The sequence below is a fragment of the Dermacentor albipictus genome, chromosome 1, assembly GCF_038994185.2.
Source record: "Dermacentor albipictus isolate Rhodes 1998 colony chromosome 1, USDA_Dalb.pri_finalv2, whole genome shotgun sequence".
NCBI classification, from domain to species: Eukaryota; Metazoa; Arthropoda; class Arachnida; order Ixodida; family Ixodidae; genus Dermacentor; species Dermacentor albipictus.
In genome coordinates, this window is record NC_091821.1 from 217465220 (window position 1) to 217482330 (window position 17111).

At 40.9% G+C, this 17111-nt stretch overlaps 2 protein-coding genes across 3 annotated transcripts in view; one reads left to right on the plus strand and one right to left on the minus strand.

Annotated features, from left to right (window-relative positions):
* The window catches only part of LOC139054211 (terminal nucleotidyltransferase 4B-like), a 77060-nt gene extending 75171 nt beyond the window's left edge, over positions 1-1889 (minus strand). The window contains exon 1 of one of the 2 annotated variants that reach the window (XM_070530889.1): positions 1316-1889. In XM_070530889.1, coding sequence (XP_070386990.1) covers positions 1316-1674 — 359 coding nt within the window. In that variant the 5' untranslated portion in view covers positions 1675-1889. The remainder of the gene's footprint in view (positions 1-1315) is intronic. The other variant, XM_070530890.1, reaches the window with a different exon arrangement.
* A 530-nt stretch (positions 1890-2419) lies between these two features.
* On the plus strand, positions 2420-2986 carry NHP2 (NHP2 ribonucleoprotein). The gene has a single exon (XM_070520701.1). The coding sequence runs from the start codon at positions 2420-2422 to the stop codon at positions 2984-2986; it is 567 nt and encodes a 188-aa protein (XP_070376802.1).
* The last annotated feature ends 14125 nt before the right edge of the window (positions 2987-17111 follow it).

The following is a 17111-nucleotide window of genomic DNA, read 5'->3' on the forward strand; positions in this document are numbered from 1 at the left end:
ACCAAACTGTCATTCAAAACACAGGTCATACAGACCAGGCCAAGACAACCAACAATCCCAAGATGCGCGAGCGCAAAAGTACGGCCCTGAAATATATAAAAAGCCAGCAGCAAACGACAAGCCTTGCCCTACAAGCCCAAACAGAATTGACCATGGAAGCTAACGTCAAGATGTAAAGAATTTCAAGTTTTTAAACATCTAAAGTTTTAGTAAACATCAGAAGCTGCACTAAACCCTGGGTGAAGTTGCTATACCGAAAGCATACAACACATTGAGGTACATGTTCGCTCATGTCTGTGCTAAGCAGAGCTCATCAGTAATTTGCTACAGACATTGAACACAAGCACGAGTGTGTTCAATGTCTGTTGTTTCGTTTTAAATACATAATTACAAACATATCACACAAGCCATGCCGATCGCTAATATCATTAACATTTGGCCGACATTTGTTTCCATCATCAGTACATTACTGTAGCAATTAAATTGGTGACGCTTTCCCGTTACGGCGAACTATGTCATGCTTGAAGTTTGGTAATAGGCTAACAGCAACTTGAATATTAACACTGACATGTAAGTGAAGCGTTCAAATTTGAACATCACCAGAGGGAGAAAAAAAAAGTACTGCTGGTTATTCGGTACCTTGTGTAGACAGTTAACATTCATCGGACACAGTCTGCACACCACAAGTGAAAGTACTACATTATTTCTTTTCAACTAAACTGGCGCTCTCAGAATTAGGCCTTAATGAACACGTCGGAACACAGCCGCGTGGCCAGCAGGCAGAAGCTTCGATTGGGCGAAGTAAAAACCTGGGAGGTCACTCAAGGTGTGGCTCGTAAAAAATAGAACCTTAACTAAGTGAGCTGTTGTTAATGACCCTCACCTCTACGCAGCACACGGGCACAAACGGTGAAAAGCAAACGGTGATGCTTGTTTTCAGACGCGAGTTTGGTCGCTGACAGGGCTAGCTGATGGCAATATTTGAGAGCGCTCGCCGAATCGCACGTGTTTTCACCCCAATCGCGTAGCACCAAGTACTGACGCACAACATGCTCCAACAAAGGCGTGGAGTGCGATCTCACTGCTTAGCATGTGTATTGAGACGGCTGTTAAAGTAATGACGGCAATATCCCACCCTCAGCAATCCTAAACTGTGCGTACACCCGCTTTTCGACAAGCCTCACCATACAGCTATCACGTGATTCACAGCGCGCACCAGCACTGCGAGCAATTAAGGACAGTCAAATCTTCACGTGCAACCATTGCAGGCTTGACAGGTAAGCATGCTATATTTACTACAAAAGTCGCTACTTACCCGAGGATTCCTGGACGAAAGTGCTTCACCTCAGTTCTCCACGGCGTGCCGCCATATTGACTTATCAAGTGTTGGTTCCTATTGAGAGCGTAAGTGCTTGCACGGTTCTCCCTTTTCCGCTTCGTGGGATTGTAGAACTTGTCTGCACCACCTGTCAGTTCGTTCTGTCCGTTGACGCTTTTCTTCACCTCTGTAACGCTTCCGGCTGTACTGTTAATGGGAATATAGTCAGGTGCACGGAGATTCGAGTTGTTGAGATCCATCGTTTCTAAGCCTTGCTGCGTTTCCCAGATGGAGTTCCACAGTCGCAGAGCCGGCCCGTGATGTTCAGGCTGATACCAGCCAATACTAGGATCCATCCACTGGACCAAACACACAGTGCGTACAGAGAGGCCCACCCCGTGCTTCTCGAACACTGATTGCTACGAGAAGAGCGAGGGAGGGAGCGTTTAAAAAAAAAAGGGGGGGGAACTCTGCAGCGGGGGTCCACCGAAGTGCACCAGATAGCCGACACGACCGATACACACGCCGTTTAGAAAGGCAAGAAAGGCAAGCAGGCAAGCCCCCTGGAACGGCGCATGCGTGCGAACGTGCATTCAAGGTACACGCGCCAACTATTCACAACCGAACGTATGCACGTTATAAAACAATGTTTCGCAAATTAAAATACTTAAATTTCTGCTTAAATAATACAAAAATGTCATTTCAAATTTATTGGAGTTTTAGTTGGCCGAATTCTTTGTTCAAATGATGTCAACAATGAACTCTAGAAATATATCCTACCTCTATCCGGTTTCTTGCACGTCTCCATAAAAACGTAGTGCCTCAATAAAAGTTACGTTATTGTACAAACCCTTGGATAATGTCCAAAATTAAGTTTTCCGGTTATTTTGCACATTGGTTACAAAATATCTGAGCTAATGTTATACTATGTATCTTCATTTATTTTGCTGTCGGGTGACGGCGTGAGCGCCCATGTGGTGGACTAGTGGTGGAAGCGACGGCCACCACTGTTTGTTTTCTCCCGGCAACGTGGTTGAGTAGGTTGAGTAGACCAAGGCCTGTGTTTCACGTGCGTTAAGGCGATCTCCGCCATCCTTGAAAATGCCGAAAATCAAGAGGGAGCGAACGGACAGCACCTACGACGACGATCACTCCACTATGCATATTTCGAAGAAAGCCAAGAAGATAAAAGTCGAAGATGGTGCTGCTGTGGATGACGGCATGGACGATTCCGCATTTGCCCACGAAAATGATGGGATGGATTCTTTGACTTACGAAGAAAAGTTGGCTTTCGTCAACCCTATCGCAAAGCCCATGGCCTCGAAAAAGTTCACAAAGAAGTTGTTGAAGTTAATTAAAAAGGCTTCGAAGCACAAAGGTTATCTGTATAGTGGGATAAAAGAAGTGCAAGCCAAGATTCGCAGGGGCGATATTGGTATGTTGGTGTTGGCGGGAGATGTACAGCCTATCGACATATGCAGCCACATTCCCGCCGTCTGTGAAGAGAAAGGCTTGCCGTACATCTGGACGCCGTCTCGACGTGACCTGGCTGCTGCGATGGGAAAGAGGAGAATGGTGCTCATATGTCTCATCAAAGAACACGACGACTACAAGGAGCTGATGGCGGAATGTGCTCAGGTGATTGAGAAGGAGTACACTATGGTGTAGAACTGCGTTACGCGACCTTAGGGACACACAAAAACTTTTCGTTCACTGCATCTCAACATTTTGTGCGTTTATCCCAAGAATCTGATTGCGCTGGCTGCCACTACTGGCTTTGTATTGTCCTTGCTGTATACCATGATGTTATGATGCTATGATGCTTGCGTTTCCATGTTACATTTCGATGTATTCACATTGTTGTCATGCGTGAAGCATCTGGTTACGGTTACGTTGCGGTGTAGTCGCCACGTCTTATTAATGTAGCACCTGCTTGCCTGCCAGCCAGCATGGTGAAGGCAGTGGTGCCTACCGTAACTAGTGCCTACAATTTCCTGAAATTCGCAGACATACGCAGTCATGCTCCACATTACTGAACGCTTAAACCAGTTATAGTGCTTTTATGTAATGCATTGGTCAGCAGTATGCAGTTTACCAATTGGTGTTGTGTGTTACCTGTACATAAAGCATCCAGAATAAACTAATCTTTGGAAACCTTGTCACACTAACTGCACATGTTCTTGTTGCCAGGCTGGATGAATGGTTTTGATATAGGTAGACATTGTATCTGTAATTATTCAATCTGTAAATGTAATGACAGAAATAGACTGCCGATTGACCCATACAGAGAATCTTGCAATACAGCAAATAAGTTCTTTAGAGTTTTGCACATCAATTCTGCGGAAACCCATATGGGTTTCCTTTGTAGCTTCGTGCAACATTTAGGTGGATGACAATACAAAAGTACTTGCATGTCTCACATCCTAAGGTGTCCAGCCCAATATGAATTTAGAAAGATTACTCCAACCTGGTAGTTCACTGCGACAATAAGAAACTTTGTGTCAGGTAACCCGATGTATTTAAACTCAGCTTCAGTATTTTCTAAACTTTATACGAAAGCTTTCTATAGCCACTACATGTTACTCAAAGCCTCAACATAAAATCATTGGAACATACCTATGCATACTTCAACAAAACTATCCTCAATATATAGCTATTCTTCACATTACAAAATTAACATAAAGACAAGGTATTACATAATTTAAGCTATACACAGAAATTGGTGCAACCAAATGGCCCAATATTGAGATTAGTAGTTTGTGAATACATACTTCACCAATTCGTCATTTTCCAGTCATTCAGGTGTGAACTGCCTCCATGCGCACAAATCCCTAGCACTGGGTGAACATTTTGAGCTAGCTTGGAACTTGATGCTAATACTTACATATACTAATGAAACTGTCACATTCCATGGCTAACTCTTTAACAACCTTACTTCAAATGAAAACCTTAAAATCATGCCAAAAGGAAATGCACACCGTTATCATAAAGCTTTGCAACATTTTTGTCGGAGCCTTAAAAAAACTGGATGAAGCTGCCACAGTGGAGGTTGCGTAATGAGGCACTTTTATGTTATTTGTGCGTAATTCATTCCATGATAAAAAATAAGCATTACATTCGAACCATCATTTTATTATAATTTGTTATTTTATTCTCCATTGTGAATTATGTCTTGACAGTGTGGCAACTATAAAAGCAGAGAATAACAAAATTTCTATTGCTGTAGAAGAGTTTGAACATCATCATGCAGTGACATCATTCTCTGTACATTGTATGAAATGGTGTAGTACGGGCAAAATGGAAAGTGATGGTGCATTATGCAGAGCTCAAAAAAAGATATGAAAATACTAAAGTTTGTGCTCCCAAACTGGCTTCCTCTAACTGACATAGTCAGTTTCCTTGTTCCTTGGGAGCAAAGCTGTCTTCCCCTGCTGCCGCTGCCTTTGTTACTTCTTGCCATCAGAGATGGGGTAGCATAGACATTTTACACTTGAAAAATAATTAAGCTTTACGTACAAATATTTACAGGCAATTATGTACAGATGAACATTTGGTCTGATGCATAAAACTCAGCAGAACTGAAGGTGCAAAGAACTACTCCTGCATCCAGAACACTCGTGAGGGGTTGGGAATGCTTAAAACCTTAGTCGGTCCTCTCAAGCCACCTCACATCACGTCAATAACCTGATTGGGTCAACCAGGGTCTGGCATGCGCAAAATCACTTTTCTCTCTACACAGTCTACACAACACTGTCCAAAAAAGAAAGAGACCAGAAAGACACCTGGGTGTAAAATGTTGCTACTTGCACCACACTGTTTGTGCACCTTTCCAAGACAAATTTGTGTATTGACTATGAATACAAGTACTTTGCGCTACCCGTGCTATATAGTTTCCTGAAACGTCCATAGGAAAAGTGGCATATTGGCATCAGGCATTGGGCAATGTCGAGCCCTCCGAATGCAGGGACTCATTCAAATCAACTGCCTAAACAGTGTCGGAGTGACACACAATGGCCACACCACGTTCCAACAGGATCTTGTTCTGTGAAAGCTGCTTAATTGCAGGTTGGTAAAACTAGAAGTGGCAATTGTTTTCGCTTCTCCACAGCTTAGCTGCTTTTGATTTCCATGCCTTGCTTCGCGAACCTTTACAAAAATCAAGGTCAACTCTGTCAGGTACCTTGGTTCAATGACAGATGAGGAAAGTTGTGTTGAAAGGTGCAAGCAGAAAAGGCTAGGACAGATGGAAGAATGTTTCAAGGAATGGTAGGTGACTATATGCCATACGTGTTGAAAGAAAAAGCATTTAAGACAGCAGTACGAACAGATGTGCACAGAATTGAAACATCTTCAAAGGGGTGCAGCATTTAAAGGATTGGAGCATATGTCAGCAAACTCGCTTATGAGTCGACTCATTCAGACCCAGACCAACCTGTCAATTCAAGTCCAAATGAGTTCAATTTATTTTGCTGACCTTTGCCAATAGCATGAGAGATCAAGAACAAAGTACAATGCGTCAAAACTGTTTTGTGAACTGAAACTAAACTGGGACGAAGTTGAAGTACATTGGACAAGAACCAAACAGGCACTTTTTTCAGTTAAACACCCTCTGGACACAAAGAGGTCCACGGCAGCGAAGAAAGAAAACAATGACGGTGACACACAATAATAGCTTGGTAAGCGTGATGTATTTTGTGATGCATGGGTAGGTTCGTGTATGTGTACCAGGGAGGGGATGGTTGGTGCTCGCATAGGTAGCGAGTGTTTTTGTTTGTTTTATTGTTCTGCCTTTTCAAACAAAGAGGGCATCATTGTAATGGATACGTAATTGAAAGTGAGTGAGTGGTGCATGCTGGAGATGTGTGCTTGGAAACACTTGCACAGGCACAGGCAGTGCACAGAATGCAAATCAGTTTATTAGCTCAAGTGCACTCGCGAGGTCGAATCAGGTGAGTGAGTGATTCAATTAGAATGGAGTCTGAGCCCATGATTCCGTAGGACTGAAACAAATACAAGACTCATGTGTAAGCAAGCACTGTCAATACAACCCCCTGAACATAACAACATAACCCCCTGAACATACAACCCCCTGAACATAACAAACTTTACCTTGGAATGTCCAAATGGGGAAACAAGAAATGGAATAGAATAGAAAGGTGAGCTAGTTGGTGAGTGATCATCATGTAAAAGAATGGCAGGAAAACGTATCCTTTCCTTTGTAATGCTTATTACAAAATGAAATAAATGTCATACTCTCTGCTAACTGCAGCATTGTACAAGATGTATAAGTTTAGGCAACGTAGAGAGCAGTGATCACAAGTGGGTGAAGTCCAGAATAGCCCTGAATTTGAAGAGGGAAAGAGAAAAATGGAGAAATAGGTTAACTTAGTAGCAGTCGGAGTAAAACAGATGAATTAATGTTAGTGCTAGTGAAGAAATATTATGCTTTAGAACAGGAGGACTCAAGATAGCATCGAGATAATGAATGAGATGCTGATAAAAAATTTCAGATGCCACAATCAAAGTTAAGAGGTAAGACAGCAAACGGGCAAACTCTCCCAAAAACAAAGGACCTCGTAAAGAAATGACGGGTCATGAAATTGTCAAACACCAGAGTTCAGATCAAATTGGCTGAAATGTCAAAGCAAATCAACAGGAAAATAAGTGACATTCAAAGCCATAAGGTTGGAAGAACAGAGTTTCTAAATACCCTAGAGGGAAATGTGGCACTAGTGTCTACGGGGGTTCTCCTGAGCGTTGTGTCAACGTACATGGGAATTATGGGAAGTATAGGCTTCAGATTGACTTCGATCGTTAGACTAGTGCCGTTTACTTGTGTTGCAGTTAACAAAGCTATACTAAAACATTTTAACGTAAAATCTAATTTTGTTTCTGCAGTGTCTTATATCATGCACAATACATTACATAATTTTTTTACGACTTTGAGATTGAAGCACGGTTTACCACCACGGCACACCAGGATATGCATTCTGCAACTCGGTTCTCTATTTAGCACCAATGAATAATTATTTAGTTTTACAACAGCAACAACAACCATGCATGTGCTTATATAATATGCTTATATGGAAATAAAAATTTTGTATTGTGACAAAGTGTTGCGCCTTTGAGAGGAATGCTACAAGTGCCGTCTGCTACGACGCCTGCTCGCTGCAAACGCAAGAATTTTCATGCAGACGACAAGCACTTGCAAACTCTCTTGCTATTTCGAAAGGTTGCGTGGCTTTCACGATTACTGAGTGTCTTCAAGTACTTTTAAGCACATCTGCTGCAGTGCTAGCTGGGACGCTTGTGGCCTCCTACGAGTATGCTTCATTATATTTTATATTTACATACCGCTTCTTGAAGCGCGCGCCAGCAGTTGTTACGGCGTGGCTTTGTGGTTAACCATTTTGCGACAGCAGACTACAGCCAGGAAGCAGCAACCTTTCCTACAAGTAAGTTTTTGTTCTCAAATGTCCTGAAACACATTTCTATGATCACATAAACGAGCAATGCATAATGAAGCCCTCAATCAAATTTAATTGTCAAGCCACTAGAAGTACAACTGTTTATGTAGTAAACAAAATGCGTTGTACAAGCAGTAAGTCTTTCTATTGAACTAGTAGAACAATGTTACTGGCAGGTTATTAAAAACCCAGCACATGAGTGCAGCTAAACTTTACAGCTTTAAAGCTCGCACTGCAAATATAAGCATGTACTATAGTGAGCAATATGAGCGGGAACACAGGAGCGCGTGTCAGATAGCCTCGAATCCTGCTATGGGCGATAAGTGGCAGCCGTCGTCGGAAACAAAATGGAAAGGAGGACGCTGTTCTAATAATCGTTGGCACTCCCACCATGTGTCTCTTTATACAAAGTGTGGAACTTTGCATCGCCAGCGCACATTCATAAAGCTGTTTGATATTGCGGTTACTGATAACTGTGCAACAATGCGTGGCCAATAGTAGCACTGTTTGGAAGCGTAAACATTCAAGAGCTACTTCCCTGGAAAATCTGTCCATCTGTCTGGAACGCGTGACACAATGCGTTCCATAAGATATAGATCAAGTCCTATGAGGGTATATCCGAAAATACCTTACGCTAAACGCAGGAACGGGCGTCATTGAGCTGCGGTCTCAAAAAAACAAGAAGCATGAATGAAAAAAAGAAATTTGCAACTGTAAGTTACTGTGCACGTAACCGTCCTATCGACTATCGTCGGCCAGTTAAATGTCGTAAGCTGCCATTTTCGACGAACAAAGGCGCGGTGCGAGTGCCAACAATTTGCGGAAAAGCGTTCCTCTTTCTCCTCTGTTTTCGACAGCGCCATCCACGTACCACTCCAACTCGGTTTCAAGGCTGTTTGCCATGCGTTCGTGTGTTCCCGCTCATATTGCTCACGATAGTATAGGAAGCCAAACAGCTGTAGCAAAACAGTAAGTTGCATCTACGCACTGACCACACAAAGAGCAACTGAACGAAAGTTGTTACGTGCAACGGCAAGAGACAAAAAGAGAGCAGTGCAGATGCAAACGGGGAAAGCCGATGTCCTATTTGACATTAAGAGAAAATAATCAAGCTGGGCAGCCCATGTAATGTGTAGGGCATATAACCGGTGGACCGGCAAACGCCGACTTGATCAGTCATCCCAGAAGAAAGCACCAGTAGATGCACAATCGCGGTGCATTTTAATGAAAGCCCCACTTAAGCTTATTAGTAGGCATGCCACGTTTTTTACGTGCTTTAAAGGTTCTAAGCATAGAACACGTACATAGTATTGTACTTGTATCAGTAGTGGCTCGTTCTAGCTCTTCTGAAGTTTCATAAAGCACATAACGTTACAGCACCAACCCAACGCACCTAATAAAGCAAGGTCAAAATGGTCAAAACATGTTCTTTCAACTTTTCCAATGCCGTCGCTTTCTCGTCAGGACTTCGTCACCACACCGCGACATAAACATCGACCCAGCCGCTGACCCAGCGCACTATTGCCACTTCAAGCAACAAAACAAAGGTACAGAGCTTTGCCTCATACTGCCCCACTACATGTTATAACGAAACCAAAACTGCCAAAAAATACCTGTAGACTAATTTGCCAATGAACAGAATACCAATCCGTGGCCTGTACTTTCCATCATTCCCATGATAGTTGAACGATCGCAGTGCCAGATTTCCCTCTAGTTATAGTAATATGAAACTCTATGGTTGGAAGATTCGGGAAGCAGTAAAGAAGATGGAAATCTTGAAATACCTAAGAAAAAATGTGGCACTGGAAGTAACAAGGTGTATGCAGTCAGAGATAAGCTGGGCAAAGTCATCAGCAATTCGATATAGTAAGGTATGCAGAGGAATCCTATTTTGAACTGTACAGTAAGTACCCAAAACAGTCATGTAACCATTATAGGACATAGTGGCAAACTCGAAACAGAAGTTCCATGTGTAAAAAGGGATGAGATTAGAAAGCCTGCAAGATATGTCCAAGGGAAAAGTGGCAAGAGAAAATGGAAGCACAGTCTGATAAACAATAAAGAGAATACTGTACTTGGGAAGCTTGCAATCTTTTATTCACAATGCCTATTGACTCCACAGAAACTTGGAAAATGGCAAACACTGTATTAATCTATAAAATGGCAGACATAAAAATATTAAAACTATTGGGCTGTTAGTTTGCTTTCAATATTGTAGAAGATATTCACTAAAGTAAGGAGTAAGGTGAATATCTTGTCACGACTCTGTGATCTTTTCATGTGTTCCTTCGCCGACATGGTACTGGCAGATGTGGTTAAAAGTGGTTCTTTAAGAAATCATCTCAGTAGTTGGCACTTGTCATGTCACATCTTTTACACTGTGTTTTAGCCTTATTCACAGAAACAGCATGTTATATCCAATTGCTACCTCTATGAATTTAGGATGATAAAGATAATACACACAGCAGAACACAAAAATAATGCAGTTGCACACATACAATTGCAAATGCTGAAAATTAACAATCTTCATCTCTCTGCTCTGCTAGACAAATGATTCTGAACAGTCAATGTCTTCATGGAGACTTCTTGGCAAGGTCTGCACGACATGTCCTTCAACATGCAGTAAAAAGGTGTTTAATGGTACTGTATAACAAATTTTGAAACTTTTCTATGTATACAGTGATAAAACAAGCATATATGCCTTCTCAGATGAGTCAAACAAAATGGCTGGTTTAGCCTGCTCCAGTGATAAATCTTACAGTTTCAAAGTGGGCTTGCCTCATGACAAACATGCATTTATATTTCATGCTGCACAACTCAAAATGATGACTGACTGAAAATGCTGATAAGGGTTCTACAATGTTTTGCCAATGCATCTGACAGAACTGTTCCCCACAAACAAACAGGAATCTGTAGCAGTACTAACATGTGTTCATACTTGAAGAAACAAAGGCAGGTGGCAGAAGTGGGCTTATTTTTGCTGAACTGCACAGCAGTCTAAAGCAAAGGTCAGCACCCTCACCAAGTTCCAACCTCAATTTGAGCTACCTTACAAAGTGAGACGAAGTTGGTAACTGCCAGAAATTCGGTGTGACCTCAGCCTCATGTGCAGATTTGAGGCCGAATGAGATCAAATGCTAGGCAAGGTCGAGGTCAGAGATTCCCAGAACTGCTTAGCTGCATATCTGCTCCTTTTAAATCAATGATTTGGTGGTATTTCATGAAAACTTTTTTCAAATGTAAATTTTACATGCTCAGAAATCAGTCTACATTACAGTCCAGGTTACCCAAGCCATAAAATGACTAAATATAGCATGTATAGCATGCCTTGAAGCCAATACATCCTAGAGGACAAACTTTTTTGTGAAGCACTGTTTATTTTGCTGTGTCATGGGCTTCCGTGCCAGAGGCAATAGAACATATTAACATATGTCTATGCGAGGGAATATTCTACTTAAACATTGTAACTCAATTATTTTTGTGAGTAACTTCGTAACATAAAATTACTTCTGTAAGTCAGTAGTTAGCATGCTAACTTCTTGATGGTGACTTGTACTCATAAAGTATACAAGTTACTTGAGGGATCACAAGTGAACCATGTTTGTGGCCCATCTAACGCTTCTTGCTGCATTCTCTATCACGAAGAGCTTGTTGAGACAACAGAAATCCTATGCATGGAAAAGATGCTGCAACAAAGCTCAAAAGAAAGGTGACCCAAAATGCGTACATAAGGCAGTGCTGTGGGAAGCAAGGAATAAGCAAACTTGCATTAGTAAGATCTTGATCTTGATCTTAGTAAGACCTCAGTTCTAAATAAGCAAACAAATGTATCGGTATAGGTTATATTAAATGTAAAAAAAAGGTGACTAAATCAGCTACACATATTTCACCAATGCCTATTGATCCCTTTTCAAATATCAAGAAATACCTATTAAAAAAAATCAATCTACATATATAAATTTTCTCGTTCTCCTGTACTTGGACCCTGGTACACAAGCATTGTTCTCTGTCCTTCTGCTATTCTGCTTTGTACTTGTACACCTCCTGCCTTTGTCACTAATTAAATATGGTATCCTATGATTGCACTTATAGCTTTCCCTATTATTTCCCTATTTCCCTGTTTTGTCACTCGCTATATCAATATCTCGGGTGTGCTGCAAAAGCAGTTCAATATTAGGCTTTGCATCACATTGTCATAGAATTCAAGTATAGCAGCAACACAAACTACAATCTGTAACCATATTTGTCCAGGTAAATACATAAACTTCAGACAACTTTTACATGTTACAATTAGTGAATTGATTAACTTACAATAAAAGCCAGAGTATGTTTATTTTTCAAAGCTGAATGTGTTCATTACTTGAGGTTATAAAATTCCTAGTCACTGTGTACTTTGAAATTAGCAGGCACCAAACTTGGCCTCAACACCCCATACCATGGGTATACTGCAGAATGGGCATATATCCACTGTGCACACACATACGGATACCATGCCAAGCAGTACAATTTGGTCCGATCCACTTGGGTGACGGCTCACTGCCTTGTTCGAGCCATATTGCTGAAAATGTACATGCTTTGGCATACTGTAACATGCAGTAGTGTGTCCTGGCCATATTTATATGGCTAAAACCAAGACTGTGCTGATCATTTGCATGCTTGAATGCCAGATATTTCCATACCTGTGCTTGCCCAACACCGAAGAACTCTGATGACCCAGTGAGTGTAGATTTTTTTTTCGTCCCAAAGAAACTTGCCCATCCCTGCTCCTGAATCACGGGATGCGCAGTGAAGCACGTCAACCGCTACGCGAAGTGTTCCACAGGAGTGGCATACCAAATTCCACTAAGCTGTGGTAGAACCTACGTCAGCCAAACTGGCCGCTGCATCAATGACCAAATGGGGGTGCATGCAAACAGTTTCAAGGATTTGAGTGTGCACCTTTCAGCACATTGCCAATCTTGCCTCTGAACTGCGGTTTTCTGATGCAAGGATCCCGAGTAAAAGCAAAGACAACTGCGTGAGAACTGTTGCAAGCTTTTCACATTTTAATTAATGGTAAAGAATGTGTCAGCTAAATCTCAATTTTTTTATATGATACCGAAATGCGATTGATAAGATCTTGCCGTTGATAGAGCCTTCTGCACTTTGCCGCCCCTTGTTATTGCATATTTGCGCTGTACATATATGTAGCATGGTTGGCATCAGAATAAAGAGTTGTGAGCGTAGCGCCTGTCTTTCTGTCTGCTCTTTCCTTTCACTGGTTTTTCCTTTTCTCAATTTTGCGGTACAATATCACCAACTTGCCCAAGAAGTTAACTTTCAATATCGAATAACAAGCACCACATGAGGTCCTGGGTCATGATAATGTAAAACTATTCCACTGCTTTCATTCCAAATCTGCCATTAGCCCTCAACAGAGGGGTGTTCCAACTCGCAACCCGGATAAAACAAATATTGTTGTTCAGTTTAAATCTAGAGCTACACGTGACGCCGCCTTGAAAAAAAAAAAAACAAAGAAAACAAGAATCATGAACAAAGACCTACGATTAGGATCTATGTGCCCCGTTTATGTGAATGAACATTTGTGCCCAGTACTAAAGAGGCTGCTTGGCATGGCAGTGAAAAGGAAATATGAACATAAATGGAAATCCGTGTGGACCAGTAACAGAAAAATCTATGCAAGGGAAAATGATAGCTCTGATGCTGTGTAAATATCGGAAGAGTGTGATCTTGGGAGGGTTATGGCTGCCGTTTCTGATGTTACTGGGAACACTTGCTGAAAATTGCCATGGAATATCACGATTTCACCTTACCACATCATTTAGTTACAACCTAACTCCAGTATTTCTGTCATGCACTTGAATGCTCGATCTGCAGCCAATAAACAAGAAATTATTAGTAATTTATTTAATCTATTCTCTTTCAAGTTCGATATCATTATGCTAACCAAAACATAGTATCATGGCAGCAGTGCTCGGCTGTACCTTGATGGCGATGCTGATTGCGCTTTAAATCGAACTGATAGGCAAGGAGGGGGTGTAGGAATCTACGTCGCGTTGGGATAGAAATGCAAAGCATCAGAATTTCATAAAACAACATACTACTATGAAATTTTAACACTTAAACATTGCTCTGATATAATTTTGGTCATATATCGCTCGCCAATGGAAATATTTTTGGCTTTCTGAATTTCTTTGATAATTTACTGGAATATGTTGGTGCTAACGAATTTCGGCTTCTCTGCGGGGAAGACACTGGCATAAATTTTCTTGAATATACTGCTGCCACACTGTATTTTACTGATAGACTTGGTTGTGCTGGATTTGTCAACCTAATTGGTACACCAACTCATATTACGCTGTCTTCGTCTACATGTCTTGACATTTTTATCACGAATATTGACATTGTCGTAGAGCATAGCGAAACAGTGACGTCGGCCATCAGTGATCATTGTCCTGTGTTTATGACATATCCTATCAATGTGAGAAAAAAGTCATTTTGGGTCAAATACGTTTGCTATAGAAGACATAACTGATAGAAATATGCATCTTTTTCAACATAGCGTTTGCAATTACGACCGGTCTTTCGCATATGAAACAAGTGATGTAAATGTCGCGTATTCAAAGTTTATTTCTGCGTTTCTACAAATTTACAGCACACATTTTCCTTTCAAAAGGATTAAGCAAACCGAAAAGATAAGAAAACCCTAGATTACACAGAAACTTTTTAAAATGATAAAACACAAAGATATATAGATTTCTTACTATACGCTTGCCTGAGGCACTGACACTTTTTAAAAAGCACAGAAACAAATTAAATACGGAACTTAAACGTGCTAAGAATGCTTATCATGAGCGTCGGTTTGCAGACGCCATGAGTAAACATCCTGATGCCCTGTGGAGCATTATCAATAAGGTTCTTCGTTGCGAAAAGCATTCTACCTCACCAGACAAGATAATTTACAATAAAAATGAAATCTCAGGTTTAGTGCTTGCAAACCATTTCAGCAAGTATTTGCAAGCATAACCATGCCACAGCAAACTCCGCCTGATACATCATCATTTCTTTCCATTTTGAACAGTTTATTTTAAATACCACTAGTGAATCTAAGCTATTTAGCACTTTTATGAACCTTAACACAGTAAAGCTCTTGACATTGATGGTATTCAAATAAAACCTATAAAGTATGTTTCAGAATACATCACTCTAGCCTTAACACATATCTTTAATCTAGCTTTACAGTCTGGGGTGTTCCCAGAAAAATGAACATGATAGGATAACTGTACTATTTAGAGGCAACAGAAACGATGTGTCAAATTACAGGCCCATCTCAATAATTCCAGTATTTTCCAAAGGATTAGAAAAGATTATTTTTTTCTCGCTTGTCAAATTTTTTCGACAGACAAAACATTCCATCTAGTGCTCAGTTTGGCTTTCATAAAGGCAGGTCAATGGAAATTGCGTTGCTCACTCTCAAGGAGCATGTACTAAAAAACAGAAATCTCTTCACATTGGCACTATTCTTTGATTTCACCAAGGCATTCGAATGCGTAAATCATAAAACTTTGCTATGGAAATTATTACCGAATGGCATTAGAGGTACTCCATTAACATTATTTGAGTTTTATTTTACTGATTGGAAACAATAAGTATGCATAAAACATGAGAAGTCATGTTTTCTTCCTTTACTAAGTGCCATGCCACAAGGGAGCGTATTAGGGCCTATGCTTTTTAACCTCTACATTTACGACATTACTAATAATGATACACCTGCAAAATTTATCGTGTTTGCCGATGAGACTACTCTTCTAAATTTCTGGTCCGAATTCACAAGAATTACTGAAAAGATTTAATGACCTACTCGCTAAGCTATCTGAATGGCTAATCGGCAATTGTCTAAAAATAAACCTCATGAAAACTAAAGTAATGTTATTTCGTGCAAAAAATAAAGCTCTCACTAGTAATCCAACTTTAGTGTGTGCTGGTTAACTGGAAATTCTTGATGAAAATAAAATATTAGGTGTCACTTTTTCTTCACACCTTACTTGGGATGAACATATTGAAAACATCTATAAAAAACTCTGCTATCACAGGTGCTTTGTCTCTATCTCAGTGTCTTCTTTTACCCAAAGCAAAACGTAACATTTATTATGCCTTATTTCCTTCCCATTTAAATTACTGTACCTTAGTGTGGGCGAATACAGGAAAGACGAATATAATGACAATCCTTTCTTTGCAAAAGATGATTCGGCACATTGACAACACAGGTTTTCTGGGGACAACACGGCCAGCTTTCTTAAAGCATAATTTTCAAAAGATGAAACACCAACAGTGACAGCACACTAAGAGGGAACAAATACAGGACAAGGCACTACTTGCAACTATTTATTGAGGTCAAAGGCGGCCGATTACATAGCCATGGGGAGAGGGGAAGGAAAAAGAGGCACCAACTATGTGAATGCACACGTGCGAGGACACACATGTATATGAAGGAAATCACAAGATTAACTAAAATCTAAAACTCATCTAAGAACATGCTTTCATTCGTGTAAATATTCAGAGACGGGTGCTGACACAGGTGTCCCCTCTTTTCTTAATCTGGTTGGCCTCCAACAGTTCAAGCGCCACAGTATCTTTGCTTTTAAACATGATTGTTGTATCATGAAGCCTTGCTTCACATACTTGCTTATTCTCATTCCCGCAGGCCTTGCAATGAAGCGGCAAGTTTGAACCATAACCATTTTTCAGTCGAAGCTTATGCTCATGTAGGCGTTCATTAATACATCGGCCAGTTTGGCCGACGTACTCTTTCCAACACTTCAGCAGTATGTGGTACATGACCCCTTCTTCACACTTCGCAGAAGGGTTTGTATGTGTAATAGAACACACTACTTTCTTAGAGCCATCAGATCCAATCAGGCAGCACAAAGTAGCAAGTTTTCGGGGCACGGCAAAAACCACAAGAATAATTTATTTCACGGCGGCGCGTTTACAAAGTTTCTCACAAAATAGAGCATAATCTTAAACACGTCACCGCGATTCCCTTCATATACATCTTCTGTGTTCTCCCGTGCGTGCATTCACATAATCAGTGCTCCCTCTTTTTTTCTTCCCCCTCTCCCCAAGGCTATATAATCAGCGGCCTTTGACCTCAATAAACAGTTGCAAGTAGCATCTTGTCCCATCTTTGTTCCTTCTTAGTGTGCCGTCACTGTTCGCACTTCATCTTTTGAAAGCTATGAACCAACCAGCCCCACAACGTCTTCTATTTAAAGCATAAAATTATCAAAATACAATATTCCTACACTTTTCGCCTTCTAAGCTCT